This window comes from Oncorhynchus mykiss, chromosome 13 (genome assembly GCF_057628025.1).
Source record: "Oncorhynchus mykiss isolate SJ-2025 chromosome 13, ASM5762802v1, whole genome shotgun sequence".
Taxonomy (NCBI): domain Eukaryota; kingdom Metazoa; phylum Chordata; class Actinopteri; order Salmoniformes; family Salmonidae; genus Oncorhynchus; species Oncorhynchus mykiss.
Window position 1 is genome coordinate 52,854,551 of NC_143034.1, and position 14,320 is coordinate 52,868,870.

Genomic DNA, 14,320 nt, shown 5'->3' on the forward strand with positions numbered 1-14,320 from the left:
AAATGAGAGAGAGAGAAACAGTGAGACAGAGAGAATGAGAGAGAGAAATAGAAGGAGAGAGAGGTAAAAGGAGAGAGATAGAAACAGTGAGACAGAGAGATAGAAGGAGAGAGAGAAATAGAAGGAGAGAGAGGTAAAAGGAGAGAGAGAGAAACAGTGAGACAGAGAAGGAGAGAGAGAAATAGAAGAAGAGAGAGGTAAAAGGAGAGAGAGAGAAACAGTGAGACAGAGAGAAGGAGAGAGAGAAATAGAAGGAGAGAGAGGTAAAAGGAGAGGGAGAGAGGTAAAAGGAGAGGGAGCGATGGAAGGAGAGAGGGATAGAAGGAGAGAGAGTGAGCAAAGGGGGAAAAAAGAGACAGAAAAAACACAGACAGACAGTTTGACGGATAGGTGGAAAAAACACCAGATGAAGAGAGGAGATAGAGGAAGGAGAAGAAAGGTCCCATCACGCAATCATAGCAGAGTGAGGAAAGCATTCACAAAGGTTAGACAGCATAGAATGAAGCGTACAGAAGCTAGTATTAGTAGGCTACAAAATAATCAGGTAATGTGTGTGTGTACCTGGTGGAGGGGGTGGAGGTGATGGAGCGGCGTCCCAGGGCCACCTGGTTGATATTGTAGTAGCCGGGACTCTCCAGGTCGGCCAGGGAGAAGTTGGGGCCGGACGCTGTGGCCACTGGAGCTGAGGCACACACACAGATATATGTGACTCTTACACAACTCTTTAAACAGAGAGTATAGTAGGAAAATGCATGTGAGAACCTTGAGGTTTGTGTGTACTGGTGAGTGTGTAGTGAGAGTGACAGTGACAGAGAGGAGAGGCAGTGACTCACTCTGTGACACTCGGACCAGCTCAGCCACGTTCCACACCCCTGAAGTCACAAAGCAGTCCTGGAAACTCAAGTGCCCTGGGAAAACAGAGATGAGAGCAATGAAGATGATGAGAAGACGCTAGGACACACACACACACACACACACACACACACACACACACACACACACACACACACACACACACACACACACACACACACACACACACACACACACACACACACACACACAGGGAGCTGAAAAAGCCAGGCATAGAAAAACAGATAAGGCACTAGCATGTGTTTTCTATACGATAGGAAATGGCTTTGGTTGGACGTATCACGCACTTATCAGAAGCCCTATGGACAGGTACTCACGTCATGACTGCTTCAAGTCAAGCATGTCAAAACACTGTCCAGCAGGAGGCCTTAAATGTGCTCCACAGATTGTGCCCTGTGTAAGCTGTATACACACCATGCACACACACACACACTGTTTACATGGTGTCCAGTGGGCATCCAGTATGTCAGAGCTTGTTGCAACGTGTATGATGTCATTACTGCTATAGATTTTGGATTGTATTTGTGTGTTTAAGTTTTCTAAGAGCCCTAGTGTATGCAGGCCCTGGCAGTGGATATAGTGACCAAGTCTCTCTATCTAAGGCTATAGTGTAGTGTTTCCTGCTCCTGGGGAACTAGCACTACAAACCTGATTCCACTAATCAACTCATCATCAAACCTTCAGTTAGTGGAATCAGGTGTGTAGTGCTAGGTCAAAATGTGCCCCCGTTGGCTCCCCGGGAGCATGAATGACTAAGAAACAGTGCTGTAGTGTATGGTGTAGAGTTTATAGTGTCCACTCAGTCTATAGGTCCCTGGCTGGGTGTAAAGGAATGTGTATACACCCATATTGTGTATTGGTACCAGTTAGAACCTTTTTGAGTTCCATGTACAGTAGAACCCTCTGTAGAAAGGGTTCTACCTGGTACCATAAGGGTTGTACCTGCAACCAAAAAATGTTCTTCAAGGGGTTCTGCTATGGGGACAGCCGAAGAACCATTTAAGGTTCTAAATAGCACCTTTTTTCTAAGAGTGTAGGATGTCCAGGATCTCCATGGTTAGTGGTGCTCCTACTACACACCCTCTCCTCAGCCTGCCTCAGCCTGGGTTAACCGCAGCGGGGCCGGCTGTATGAGGTCAGAGCTCCAGTCGGCAGCACGGCCATGTGGTTCCCATCTTCCAATAACGTCAGGGTGATTTATGAGTGGGGTGCCACACTCACAGCCAGGCCCAGCAACATCAGCTTGCCTTACTATAATATACCCAAGCCCAACTCCACTGGGACACACAATAACACTCTATACTGGCCTGTGTGTGTGTGTGGGTGTGTGTGTGTGTGTGTGTGGGTGTGTGTGTGTGAAAGTGTTTAAACATGCATCTGCATGTATAAATGACAGTGTATATGTTCACACTGTGAACTCACCATTGGGCGGTGGCTTGATGTCTGTGTCTCCTTGCTGGTTTGAGCTGTCTGATTGTCCGGATTCTGTGGAAGAGAGACAGAGAGAGAGAGAAACAGAGAGAGAGATGGTGGAGAGAGGTGGAGGTTAGGCAGGAGACAGATGCCTGGACGGTACCCAAGGTGAGGGGGCAGTGGGCGGAGGACAGCATAGGAACACTTTGGAAGGTATTTTAAAACCCCTTCTTTCCAGAGGCAGAATTGGGTCTTAGATTAAAGGTTTAACATTAGAGTCATGAAATGGCAAATCAAACACCAAAGACTTTACTTTCCAGAGCCATTCACAGTAGAGGAATCACTACTAATACTCTCTCCAGAGAGCATCAAGTATCAAAGAGGAATGGTTTGGTGTTCCAGTTTGAGAGATGAAACAACTGTGTGTTTGTGACATTTCTTGCCCCATTGTATCTCTAGCACTCCTTCCTTTTCTCTTTTTTTCTCTCTCTCCCTTACTCTCCCCACTCTCTTCTTCAGCATCCCTCTCTCTCAATCCCAGGGAGCCACAGTGAACACACACACACACACACACACACACACACACACACACACACACACACACACACACACACACACACACACACACACACACACACACACACACACACACACACACAGGGAGTCCTGTTTGACTGCAGGCTGTTGGCACAGTGTGGCAGGTGAAGTTCCCATGTAACCCCAGCTTGCAGCCTCTCTCTCCCTCCACACTGATGACTAGTGTAAGCTGAGGAGTGTAAATGTGAAGCCCGGGTCCGCGAGGCGTCATTGGGACTGCGTCTCACTCAGCTCTTTACCTTAACGACTGTGCACAGAGAGGCCTGTGCTAGTTTGGTTTGGCCCCGCTTAGTGCCATTCTTTCTCTGCTGCGTAATGCAACCTTGAAGAGCTTTATGGTTGGATCATATATACCATTCAAGCCAATTACCCCCACAGCACTGTAGGGTTTAAGGCAGTGTGGGCCAAGTATCCCCATTACCCCTACTACTAGGCCCCTCCCTCCCTCCGCTTCATCTAAGCCCCTCAGCATCCTCGTCTTGGGGAGGCTAGTCCTGCCGCATCATTCACCCCACCGCCAAACACGAGAAAACCAAAACAAAAGGACAGAATCGCCATATCACTGGTCTAAAAGGAGTCTCTTTTTCCCTCTCTCTGAATGGAGTCTCAGTCTCTCGCTCTTTTTCTCTACTCTCTCTGCTTCTCCCTCACTCACGCTGTCGCTCTGTGGAATCCTGGCACCCATTTTAGCATTTGGCAGCCATCTTAGCTTTGGCGGTACCAATACATTCCTGCTAGTTGATGGTGCACCCACACTCGCTAGCACACACACTCTCATACAGACCCAGTGGTATGGAAGATAAAAGATCTACAGAGGATATACACTGCAGATGGAGTGAAAATAAAACCACCAAAACCACCGTTTGTCTCCAGTCATTGTTTGCCGTGCTGCTGAACCTCTGCAAGCTGCTAAATGAAAAGCTAGACTGGACGACTGCAGCAGAGCCGCGCTGACAAATCATCACGGAAAATAGGAGGAAACATAAGGAACACATCCAGACAGAGACCATTGTTACATTCCTGTGAGAGGTAAATAAGGTGAACTCGAGTGCAAGCCAACATTTCAACTGTCGGATGGTGTATAAGGGGACCATCTAAGTCTGTTGAGGCCCTTCATTTTGAAAGTAATACAACCTAATTTGGGCATACTCCCACTATGTAAAAACATCTTAATATGCTTGAACCTATATATTATCGAATTTTTTTGACACAGTTCAATTTTTTTTTAAAATGTTTTTAAAGAGTCTGGGTCATCATAACAACAGTAGGGATACCCCTCCATTCAGGTGGTTAGTGAGAGGGTGAGCTGTTACAGCAGTCACACTGACTCTGATAGAACCTGACAGCCCAGTTCTGCCTCAATTATTCTCCCCAGACATACCAGCTGTGATCAATGCAGCTCGACACCTGCGGGCCCCCCGGGGACCATACACCCAATCAGACTGGGGCCAGGGGGTTTCCTGACTACTCACCTGGCCAGGGAAAACCCTGGGTCCTTGTTATGGTCTATAGTTAAGAGTTTTTCCTTGTCATGTCAGGAAAAACTGTCCTTAAATCAGACCACTGTTAGATCACCAGTCTAATCTAACGGAGGCCCCCTGGTGGTCTGGTGGAGTGTTAACAGCATCCGTTAAATTCTAATAGCTGCTGTCTACTGTAGCCTACAGTATATGAACCTCCAACCCTACTGCATGACACATTAGCAGTGCTAGTTTCCTGGTGCTGGATCTGAGTGTGTTGGAGGCGAACAAAGGAAGGATGATGAAGGGATGAACAGGGGAGAGCTCATCAAACAGAGAGGAGATGCTCTGACAATGGAGAGGCTGTCCATTATTAGTGCTGCTGCTCTACAAGCCAACAGGCTGGGAGGAGAACCACTGCCACCACGACACCATTCCAAGGGTTACACACACAGCAGCCATACACTGCTCACCCTTATCTACAGCACACAGTCGCCCCAAGGGCCCCTGTACACATCCTGGAGAGATAATGCATCACACACACTCTATTAAACAGACATACAGTACATACACATTAACAGACTCACTCCCATCACATTCATACACACATACACATACATTTGTCACTAAGTCTCCACATCATACAGTACATATACACTAAGTGTACAAAACATTAGGACTGACAAGGTGAATCCAGGTGAAAGCTATGATCCCTTATCGATGCCACTTGTTAAACCCACTTCAATCAGTGTAGATGAAGGGGAGGAGACAGGCTAAAGAAGGATTTTTAAGCCTTGAGACATGGATTGTGTGAATGCTATTCAGAGGGTGAATGGACAAGACAAACGTTTTAAGTGCCTTTGAACGGGGTATGGTAGTAGGTGCCAGGCACCCTGGTTTGAATGTGTCAAGAACTGCAACGCTGATGGGTTTTTCACACTCAACATTTTCCCGTGTTTATCAAGAATGGTCCACCGTCCAAAGGACATCCAGCCAACTTGACACAACTGTGGGAAGCATTGGAGTCAACATGGGCCAGCATCCCTGTGCACATCTTTCGCCACCTTGTAGAGTGCATACCCTGTCAAATTGAGGCTGTTCTGAGAGCAAAAGTGGGTGCAACTCAATATTAGGAAGGTGTTCCTAAAGTTTTATACACTCAGTGTACTGACATTCTGGCTACAACACTTGAATACATTTAAAACACTATACCCCATAGACTGAGGAAATTACTATTACTGAACGTAGGCCTACACACAGAAGTAGAATGAATAGAAAGGGCGTCTCCATTGCGAGTGTACCCATAGGAGCAAAGCAGGAAATAAAAGCAAGAAGTATGCCCATCAATCTGTGCTGTGATTTGTTGAATCAGCTCAACTGACATTACAAAAAAATACATTACATTGCATGAGCCACATCAGTTAACATAATTTGAAAGACCATTCTATATTACCATGGAAATGATTGCATCATAATACCAGGCAGCCATTGCGAGCGTACCCATGAGTTTATCAGTCACATTGCCAGGGTTAGAGGGTTCCAAGGCCCTTCTATTCATTCTGATTTCTATGGGCCTACATTACTAATCAAACACACTTGTGATTTGGATGCATCATAAAGACACGCAACAATATATGATAAACACACTCTCACTGTGCCAGGTCTAATAGACTCATTTGCCATGCGCATATTCATAAATGAATGCGCTCGTACATACAAATAGGCACTTTTTACCTATTTACCACCCGGCTTAGAGCATTTGTTTATGCATTACAGGCACACATGAGCAAACAGCATGTTTTAATGTAATGTGCATCAACTGGAAGGGGATTTTACATGGCACAGTGAAAGATCAACATTGAGTCAAATGGCAGAGATAAAGCCAATGGTTCCACAGTCAAACTTGATGACAGGAGTGTGGATGGCCTCTCAGCAGGCTACTGTGCTCTGAGCCAGGGCTCAGCTCCGTCTCTTCTCTTCTGTCTCTCTTCACCTCTCTCCCTTTCTCTCTCTCCTTCTAAAGTACAATAACAGTCCTGGATTCCATCTCTTTTTCTCTGTATGTATTTATTTTCTCTTCTCTCTGCTTTGTTTCTGACTGCTGTTACTGTCTCGGACTCAGATATATCTTCTCTCTCTCTCTCCCCCCCCCCATCTCTCCCTGCCCATCTCTCTCCCTCTCTCCCTCCCCATCTCTCCCTCTCCCTGCCCATCTCTCTACCTCTCTCGTTCTCCTTCTCTGGGAGTACAGTCCTGGATTAGACTCAGGTTGACCCGGCTGCCCTCGACTTCTGTCTGCCACACAGTGGGCCGGTTCAACTGAAAAAATGAACAGATGGAGGACAGGAAGTAGGTACACATACACACACACACAACAGCTGGCCAGATGTGGCTCACTGTCATTGTTTGTTTGTGTGTGTGTGTGTGTGTGTGTGTGTGTGTGTGTGTGTGTGTGTGTGTGTGTGTGTGTGTGTGTGTGTGTGTGTGTGTGTGTGTGTGTGTAGTGATGGCTGGGAATGGCTGATGAATGGTTGGTGTGACATGGCACTGCACAGAGGAGGCATGCAAAGTATAAATATCAACAGTAACGTGCTACTGTCATATGCTGTTGTGAAGTGTAAAGCTAACATGCTAACTACAAGTAAGTGTTACAATTAAGGCTCATAATGCTCTCTGTAATAGAGTGCAACAGTGAGCAACAAAGCTGCAGGCTACAGAACAGACGACCATGAGTAAATCAGGATAGTACGTCTGAATCTAAACAATCAGTATGCTGGCAAACAGCACTCTCTCTCTCTCTTTCAACAACTCCTCATCTGAGGCCAGCTCGCGTGTGTTCTCCCAGTGGCCGAGGGCCATGCCTGCAGTCAGACTCTCCCACCCCGGGTGTTGTGTCATTTAAGGATAGAGCGCCATGATTCCATTCACAGTGAAATGATAGGGACCTCTTCCTACGCCTGCGAGAGGCCTTTAGACAAACCTCTCTCTCTCTCTCAGCACCATCACACAGGGTTTTGGCCCTAACCCTGTCATTGACGGTAAACTGTTTGGGCAGGCGTGGCTACGGCCGCATGTGGGAACCCAGCTGTGGTGGACCCATATATCTCAGGCCTGACACGAGAGGAGCTGCCTGGCTGGAATCCCTCACACACACGCATGCATACACATACTGACGAACACACACACACACACACACACACACACACACACACACACACACACACACACACACACACACACACACACAGAGAGAGAGCTACTGTATGTCTAACTATAATTGTAAGGACTTTCTGGGGACCATCAATTGATTCCCATTCAAAATCCTATTTTCCCTAACCCCTAAACCTAACCATAAACCTAACAATAACCCAAAATCTAATTCTAACCCTAAACCTAACCATAAACCTAACAATAACCCGAAATCTAATTCTAACCCTAAACCTAACCACTAAGCCTAAATTAGATTTTTTTTGTTGGTTTATTATTCTTGTGAGGACTTCTGGTACAAAAAAGTATAGTAAATCGTGTACACACACCACACACAATACTCCCTACATCTGAACATCAAATACAGCTAGAATAGGTCAATACCACAGTGGGAGTCTGGGTCGTAAGGTTAGGCTATGGCTCCCAGAGACCTAAACATCTTTGCTAGCCTGGTGTGAGCACACTTCCTTAATCGCCATGTAAACACATACCAGTAGCAGGATTATGTGTTTGAGCAGCACGTAGGTTTACAGTATATGATCTATATGTTTTTTTAGTGTAAAAGATGGATGTGGAGTAAAGGTATTTGACCAAATATGTATACATGCAAGCTTGTATATCGTGTCGATATCCCAAAAATGTTGATATCCAGAAGCAGTCCTTTTCACTTCATGATAGTGGGCGTGCACATGTGGTTTCAAGTGCATGAACGTAGTACATAGGCTACGCGTGTGTGTACACAGTCTCCTCTCCCCGCACAGCAGAATGGGAAAGCCCCCGCAACCTCCCCATCCCCCAGTCCTCCACACCCACCCCTGGATAAAGAGCCCCCAGAGCCTCTCCAATTGGGTTTCTCTTAAGAGTTTTATCGGTATGATGCTAAACATACCTTAATGCCCTTAAAATGTTCCAACCCCTCCTAATCCCCCAGGCTATCCCACACAGATGTTCACTCAGTTCTTTTATTGGACATTATTTTAACATTTAAAAAATCCCCACTTATTTATTCATTTCCTATCTTCCTAACCATACATCATCATCTGACCATCCCCCCCACATCCCCCCTTTCTCACCCCATATTTCGGCAGGCATTGTCATTGGACACCCGTGGTGGATCCTTTGAGTTTAAGCTCCTTGGGGCAAAGAGGGCACCAGGTTCAGAGGAGACATTAGCCAGTGTAGACAGATTCCAATATATTACTGGACTTCAGTATTAGATCAGTATGTTGCCGTGTGATTAATTGCGAGGGTGTACAATGTATCCGTTTTGGTAAGAATATAAATATATCTACTGTACATGAATATTTCTATGAGATTGTATCTTAATGTGTATAAAATAGGCATCATACTTCCTCCAGAGCATGTGTGTATAATACGAGATAAGCATGTAAATTGTGTGAGTGTGCGTGAGTGAGTGTAGCAGTGAGTACATGTGAGTTTGCGTGCGTCTGTGTGTGTGTCTCTGTGTGTGTGCTCTGCATGGCGGCCCCAGCTCTGTGCCAATGAGGAGCAGGTGTGGGGAGGCTGCCCTGTGTAGCCCGGTGCCCATCTGCGTGCCCGTCTGTGTGCCGCCTGCACCCACACCGTGCCAACACCACACAGAGCAGGGGGAGCCATGGGGCGAGAGGGGGTGAGTGGGGCCTAAGGGGACTCAACCATGGGAGAGTGCAGAGGGGGGTGGTGAGGGTAGAGGAAAGGGGCTGGCGTCCTGCCCATGTATACCCCTCTCCCTATTCTCTCTCTGATGCTTTCATCTTTTATCTGTCCCTCTGCTGATCAACCAGGGTGTAAAGAGCCAGACACACAGTGTGACAGTAATTCACAGAGCAGCATAGGCCATTTAACTTGATTGATTGATGTATTGGTTTTAATTTGATATGACAGATAAATAGCCCTCTGTGCTGATTCAAATGACCCTGACTTTCTGAGATCCCATGTGTTTCCTTTTGAAATTTCACATACTGTTACTATAAGGCTACCTCTCTTTCGTATCGTCTGAGATTCCCAAAGATTGAAAAGCTGCCGCGGTCATCCCCCTCTTCAAAGGGGGAGACACTCTAGACCCAAACTGCTACAGACCTATATCTATCCTACCCTGCCTTTCTAAGGTCTTTGAAAGCCAAGTCAACAAACAGATTACTGACCATTTCAAATCCCACCGTACCGTCTCTGCTATGCAATCTGGTTTCAGAGCTGGTCATGGGTGCACCTCAGCCACGCTCAAGGTCCTAAACGATATCATAACCGCCACCGATAAGAGACATTACTGTGAAGCCGTATTCATCGACCTGGCCAAGGCTTTCGACTCTGTCAATCACCACATTCTTATCGGCAGACTCAACAGCCTTGGTTTCTCAAATGATTGCCTCGCCTGGTTCACCAACTACTACTCTGATAGAGTTCAGTGTGTGAAATCGGAGGGCCTGTTGTCCGAACCTCTGGCAGTCTCTATGGGGATGCCACAGGGTTAAATTCTCGGGCCGACTCTCTTCTCTGTATACATCAAAGATGTTGCTCTTGCTGATGGGGATTCTCTGATCCACCTCTATGCAGACGACACCATTCTGTATACCTCTGGCCCTTCTTTAGACACTGTGTTTACTAACCTCCTGACGAGCTTCAATGCCATACAACTCTCCTTCCGTTGCCTCCAACTGCTCTTAAATGCAAGTAAAACTAAATGCATGCTCTTCAACCGATCGCTGCCCACACCTGCCCGCCTGTCCAGCATCACTACTCTGGACGGTTCTGACTTAGAATATGTGGACAACTACAAATACCTAGGTGTCTGGTTAGACTGTAAACTCTCCTTCCAGACTCACATTAAGCATCTCCAATCCAAACATACCCTCATAAAACTGACCATCCTACCGATCCTCGACTTCGGCGATGTCATTTACAAAATAGCCTCCAACACTCTACTCAACAAATTGGATTCAGTCTATCACAGTGCCATCCATTTTGTCACCAAAGCCCCATATACTACCCACCATTGCGACCTGTACGCTCTCGTTGGCTGGCCCTCGCTTCATACTCGTCGCCAAACCTACTGGCTCCAGGTCATCTACAAGTCTCTGCTAGGTAAAGCCCCGCCTTTTCTCAGCTCACTGGTCACCATAGCAGCACCCACCCGTAGCATGCACTACAGCAGGTATATCTCACTGTTCACCACCAAAGCCAATTTTTCCTTTGGCTGCCTTTCCTTCCAGTTTTCTGCTGCCAGTGACTGGAACTAACTGCAAAAGTCACTGAAGCTGAAGACTCATATCTCCCTCACTAGCTTTAAGCACCAGCTGTCAGAGCAGCTCACAGATCACTGCACCTGTACATAGCCTGCACTGCACCTGTACATATCTGTAAATAGCCCATCCAACTACCTCATCCCCATACTGTATTTATTTATTTATCTTGCTCCTTTGCACCCCAGTATCTCTACTTGCACATTAATCTTCTGCACATCTACCATTTCAGTCTTTAATTGCTATATTGTAATTACTTTGCTACCATTGCCTATTTATTGCCTTACCTCCCTTATCCTAACTCATTTGCACATACTGTATATAGACTTTTTCTACTGTATTATTGACTGTATGTTTGTTTATTCCATGTGTAACTCTGTGTTGTTGTATGTGTCAAACTGCTTGCTTTATCTTGGCCAGGTCGCAGTTGCAAATGAGAACTTGTTCTCAACTAGCCTACCTGGTTAAATAAAGGTAAAATAAAATTAAAATAAATAAAAAAAGGCTACTAAAAATATACTTTAACAAGTGTAATGACTGTTTGGCCACCAGATGTAACTCACTGGCAGTGGGCAGTGGGCACAGAACACATGCTAAAGAAATCTGCTAAGAGAGGTAAATATGTGACTGCATTCTGTGAAACAGGAGCGATAGGGGGAGGGGACACACACAGACCTATAGACAGTGTACAGAATCTGCATGGACATACTGTATGAGTGTGTGACCCTGTGGACCGTATTGAGAAGGGAAACAGCAGGCCTATATGACAGACATGAGAAAGTGTGATTTACATGGAAGTGGTGTGTGTGGGCACAGCCTGTGTGTGGGTCTGCTAGTGGGAGTGAGGGTCATGTGATGTCCCTCTCTGCCAGGGAGAGAGTGAGACAGAGAGAGGAGAGAGAGAGAGAGAGAGAGAGAGAGAGAGGGAGAGAGAGAGAGAGAGAGAGAGAAAGAGAGAGAGAGATAGGAGAAGGGGGCTAGGGGGGTCGCGAGAGCTGTGGGAACACCAGGCCTTGCCAAGAAAGAGGAGAGCAGAGAGAATAAAAGGAATGAGAAAGAAAGAGAGACTTGTTGGCAGAGAGTGGGGGGAGGGGAGCAGAGAGGGGAGGAGAGGAAGAGAGAGTACAGCCATGATCAAAACTCTCTCTGCAGGGTAGAGGAGAGGAGGAAAACACACACACGCAGCAACCAGGAGACAGGGCCAGTCCCGGTGTTAGGGTCACAGTCTACCAACTCTGACCCTGTGTCTGGGGCCACATGCATGAAGTGGTGTGCTCTGATCTGGGCCTATCAATTAAGGAGAGAACAGAGACTGACCTGCCACTCAGGCTGTGTGTGTGTGTGTGGATTGGCAGGGGGGTATCACACAGAGAGCATATAGAGTGTGAACTTGTGAACTTTTGGCCAGCAGTTCCAGCGCCATCTTATGCCAGTCTACCCTCGGGCACAGGGCAAAGTCTTACCAGTAGGAACAACAACAAGCATGAGGAAAGTACTGGAATGGAATATTCCATTCTCTTCCAGCAGGGGCATACGTCTATTTGCCTTTGTGAAAATGTTTGTATAACACAATGTGGGCCTCACAGTGCAGCTCTGCCAGAGGGACAGTATGTGGTGAGGTGTTGGGCTCCTTGGTGCAGCTCTGCCAGAGAGACCACAATACCATAACAGCAGTCATCTGCCAGGTTGTCTACCACGCCATGTAGGTTATAACATGAGATTATAACCCTCTATTCACGTTCTAAGAGCCTGTTATATCACACTATTTACACCAGTGGGCCTTAGTTTAATCCAGTGAGACACCAGGCCAAAAATATTTAACGATTTATTTCGGGTTTGTGCACTATGCAAATAAATGCTCCCAAATCTATCTGGGCTTGGAGGACGTGTTTAACGAGGGCAGTAAAACTCCACACAAACACATAAATGCCTGTAAAAATAATGTGTGCGCTGCATAAATGCTCTTTCTGACTAATGAATTAGAGAGCGATGAATGGACATGTAAAAATCCACATCCTGTCTAGATGATGCCAAAGGCGTCTGTATGTATGTGTACGCTTATCTACATATTGAGTGCCAAAGTGTGTTTGTGTGAATGTGTGTGTCTCCTCTCCTCTCTCTTGCCCTGCTCAGTGTATGACTGTGTGGGTTTATGTCAATTTGTATGAGTGTGTTGAATTAGGGAGCTTGGTGCAGCTTCCCTAAGTCGATGCCAGCTCATTGTAGGAGAGAGGCCAGTGACAGCCCTTATCTCACTCACACACACACACACACACACACACACACACACACACACACACACACACACACACACACACACACACACACACAAAGGCCGATCCAGGGAACTTAAGTCCCTGTCATGAAGGGCTTTCCCCAGCAAACACGAAGGAGGGAGCGAAATCAATCTTCCTGTGAAAAAATTGAGCGCCAACCGAGAAACAGATGAGCCCATGAGAAACAACAATCAGACAAATGGGGGCACCGATAGAGAATCAACCTCTGACCACCAGCTGTCTGCGTGTCATGGGCCCAACCGTCATTTGTCTGCCTGTCCTTAACTGACCCGACCTCAAGGTCATTGGCTCAGAGTCAGCGGGAGGGTGTGTGTTGCGCACGCTCCTGCTATCTGTGTTGATGCTGGCTTTATCTCATGCACAGCAGATAAGGTGAATAAACAATCTGTCTGGACTTCCTTCAGGGTTAAATGCTATGTGGGCCAGCCAGGACACCTAGCCTAGTGCTGCACACACAGACAGGTGCCCAGGCCTACTGCCCTCACATGAAGCTGTTGCCCAGGATCAGGGCCAATGGTGCTGGGACAGGGGTTACAGTCAAGTCCCAGGTTTCAGCCAGAGAGCACAGGCCCAAAGTTGAGTTGGATTTCGATAAGCTATGTTGCTGACATAACAACAATGGTGACTGAGTGGAGCCTGTGTGTGGGTATACTGTATGCATAGCTGAATGAGTAAGTGATGGGACCTCATGAAGTACTGCTGCAAGGCTTAGTTCATATCATTCAGCTTATGGAAGCACTCAGCTTCTCTCATTGTAAAGCCGATAATTGGAGATTTATTCCATCTATCAATTCATCTATTAACTTATTAACCAAGATAAGTCTGTAATACCTTCCTGCTTCCATCGGTCTCAGAAAATCACCTCAATAATAAGAGATTATCAATGACAATCCACTAACACTATAATACGTATAACATTATCATTATCAATCATCACCATCTCTTGAAGCACTTCATCAGACATGTTCTAACATGTTTCAACTGTAGAGAGAAAGAGGGAGATGGAGACAAAGAGAAAGAGAAGGGAATAAAAGCTGTAAACGAAAGATTGGAGAGCCTCTCTCGTACAACAAAAGAGGGATACCATAGTTTTCCTTTGTAGGAGGGAGAAATAGTACTGTACCAGTGAGAGGGCAGGGCAGGGCGGGGCAGGGCTGGGCGGGGCAGGGCAGGGCGGGGCAGGGCTGGGCAGGGCAGGGCAGGGCAGGGCGGGGCAGGGCTGGGCAGGGCAGGG

At 46.7% G+C, this 14,320-nt stretch overlaps 1 protein-coding gene across 50 annotated transcripts in view; it reads right to left on the reverse strand.

Moving 5' to 3' along the window:
* LOC110486474 (nuclear factor 1 X-type-like) overlaps positions 1-14,320 on the reverse strand; it is a 174,858-nt gene that overhangs the window by 31,438 nt on the left and 129,100 nt on the right. For all 50 annotated transcript variants that reach the window (XM_036941187.2, XM_090196646.1, XM_090196670.1 and 47 more), the window contains 3 exons: positions 2,296-2,358; positions 834-908; positions 562-682 (listed from right to left, as the gene is read on the reverse strand). In XM_036941187.2, coding sequence (XP_036797082.1) covers positions 562-682; positions 834-908; positions 2,296-2,358 — 259 coding nt within the window. The remainder of the gene's footprint in view (positions 1-561; positions 683-833; positions 909-2,295; positions 2,359-14,320) is intronic.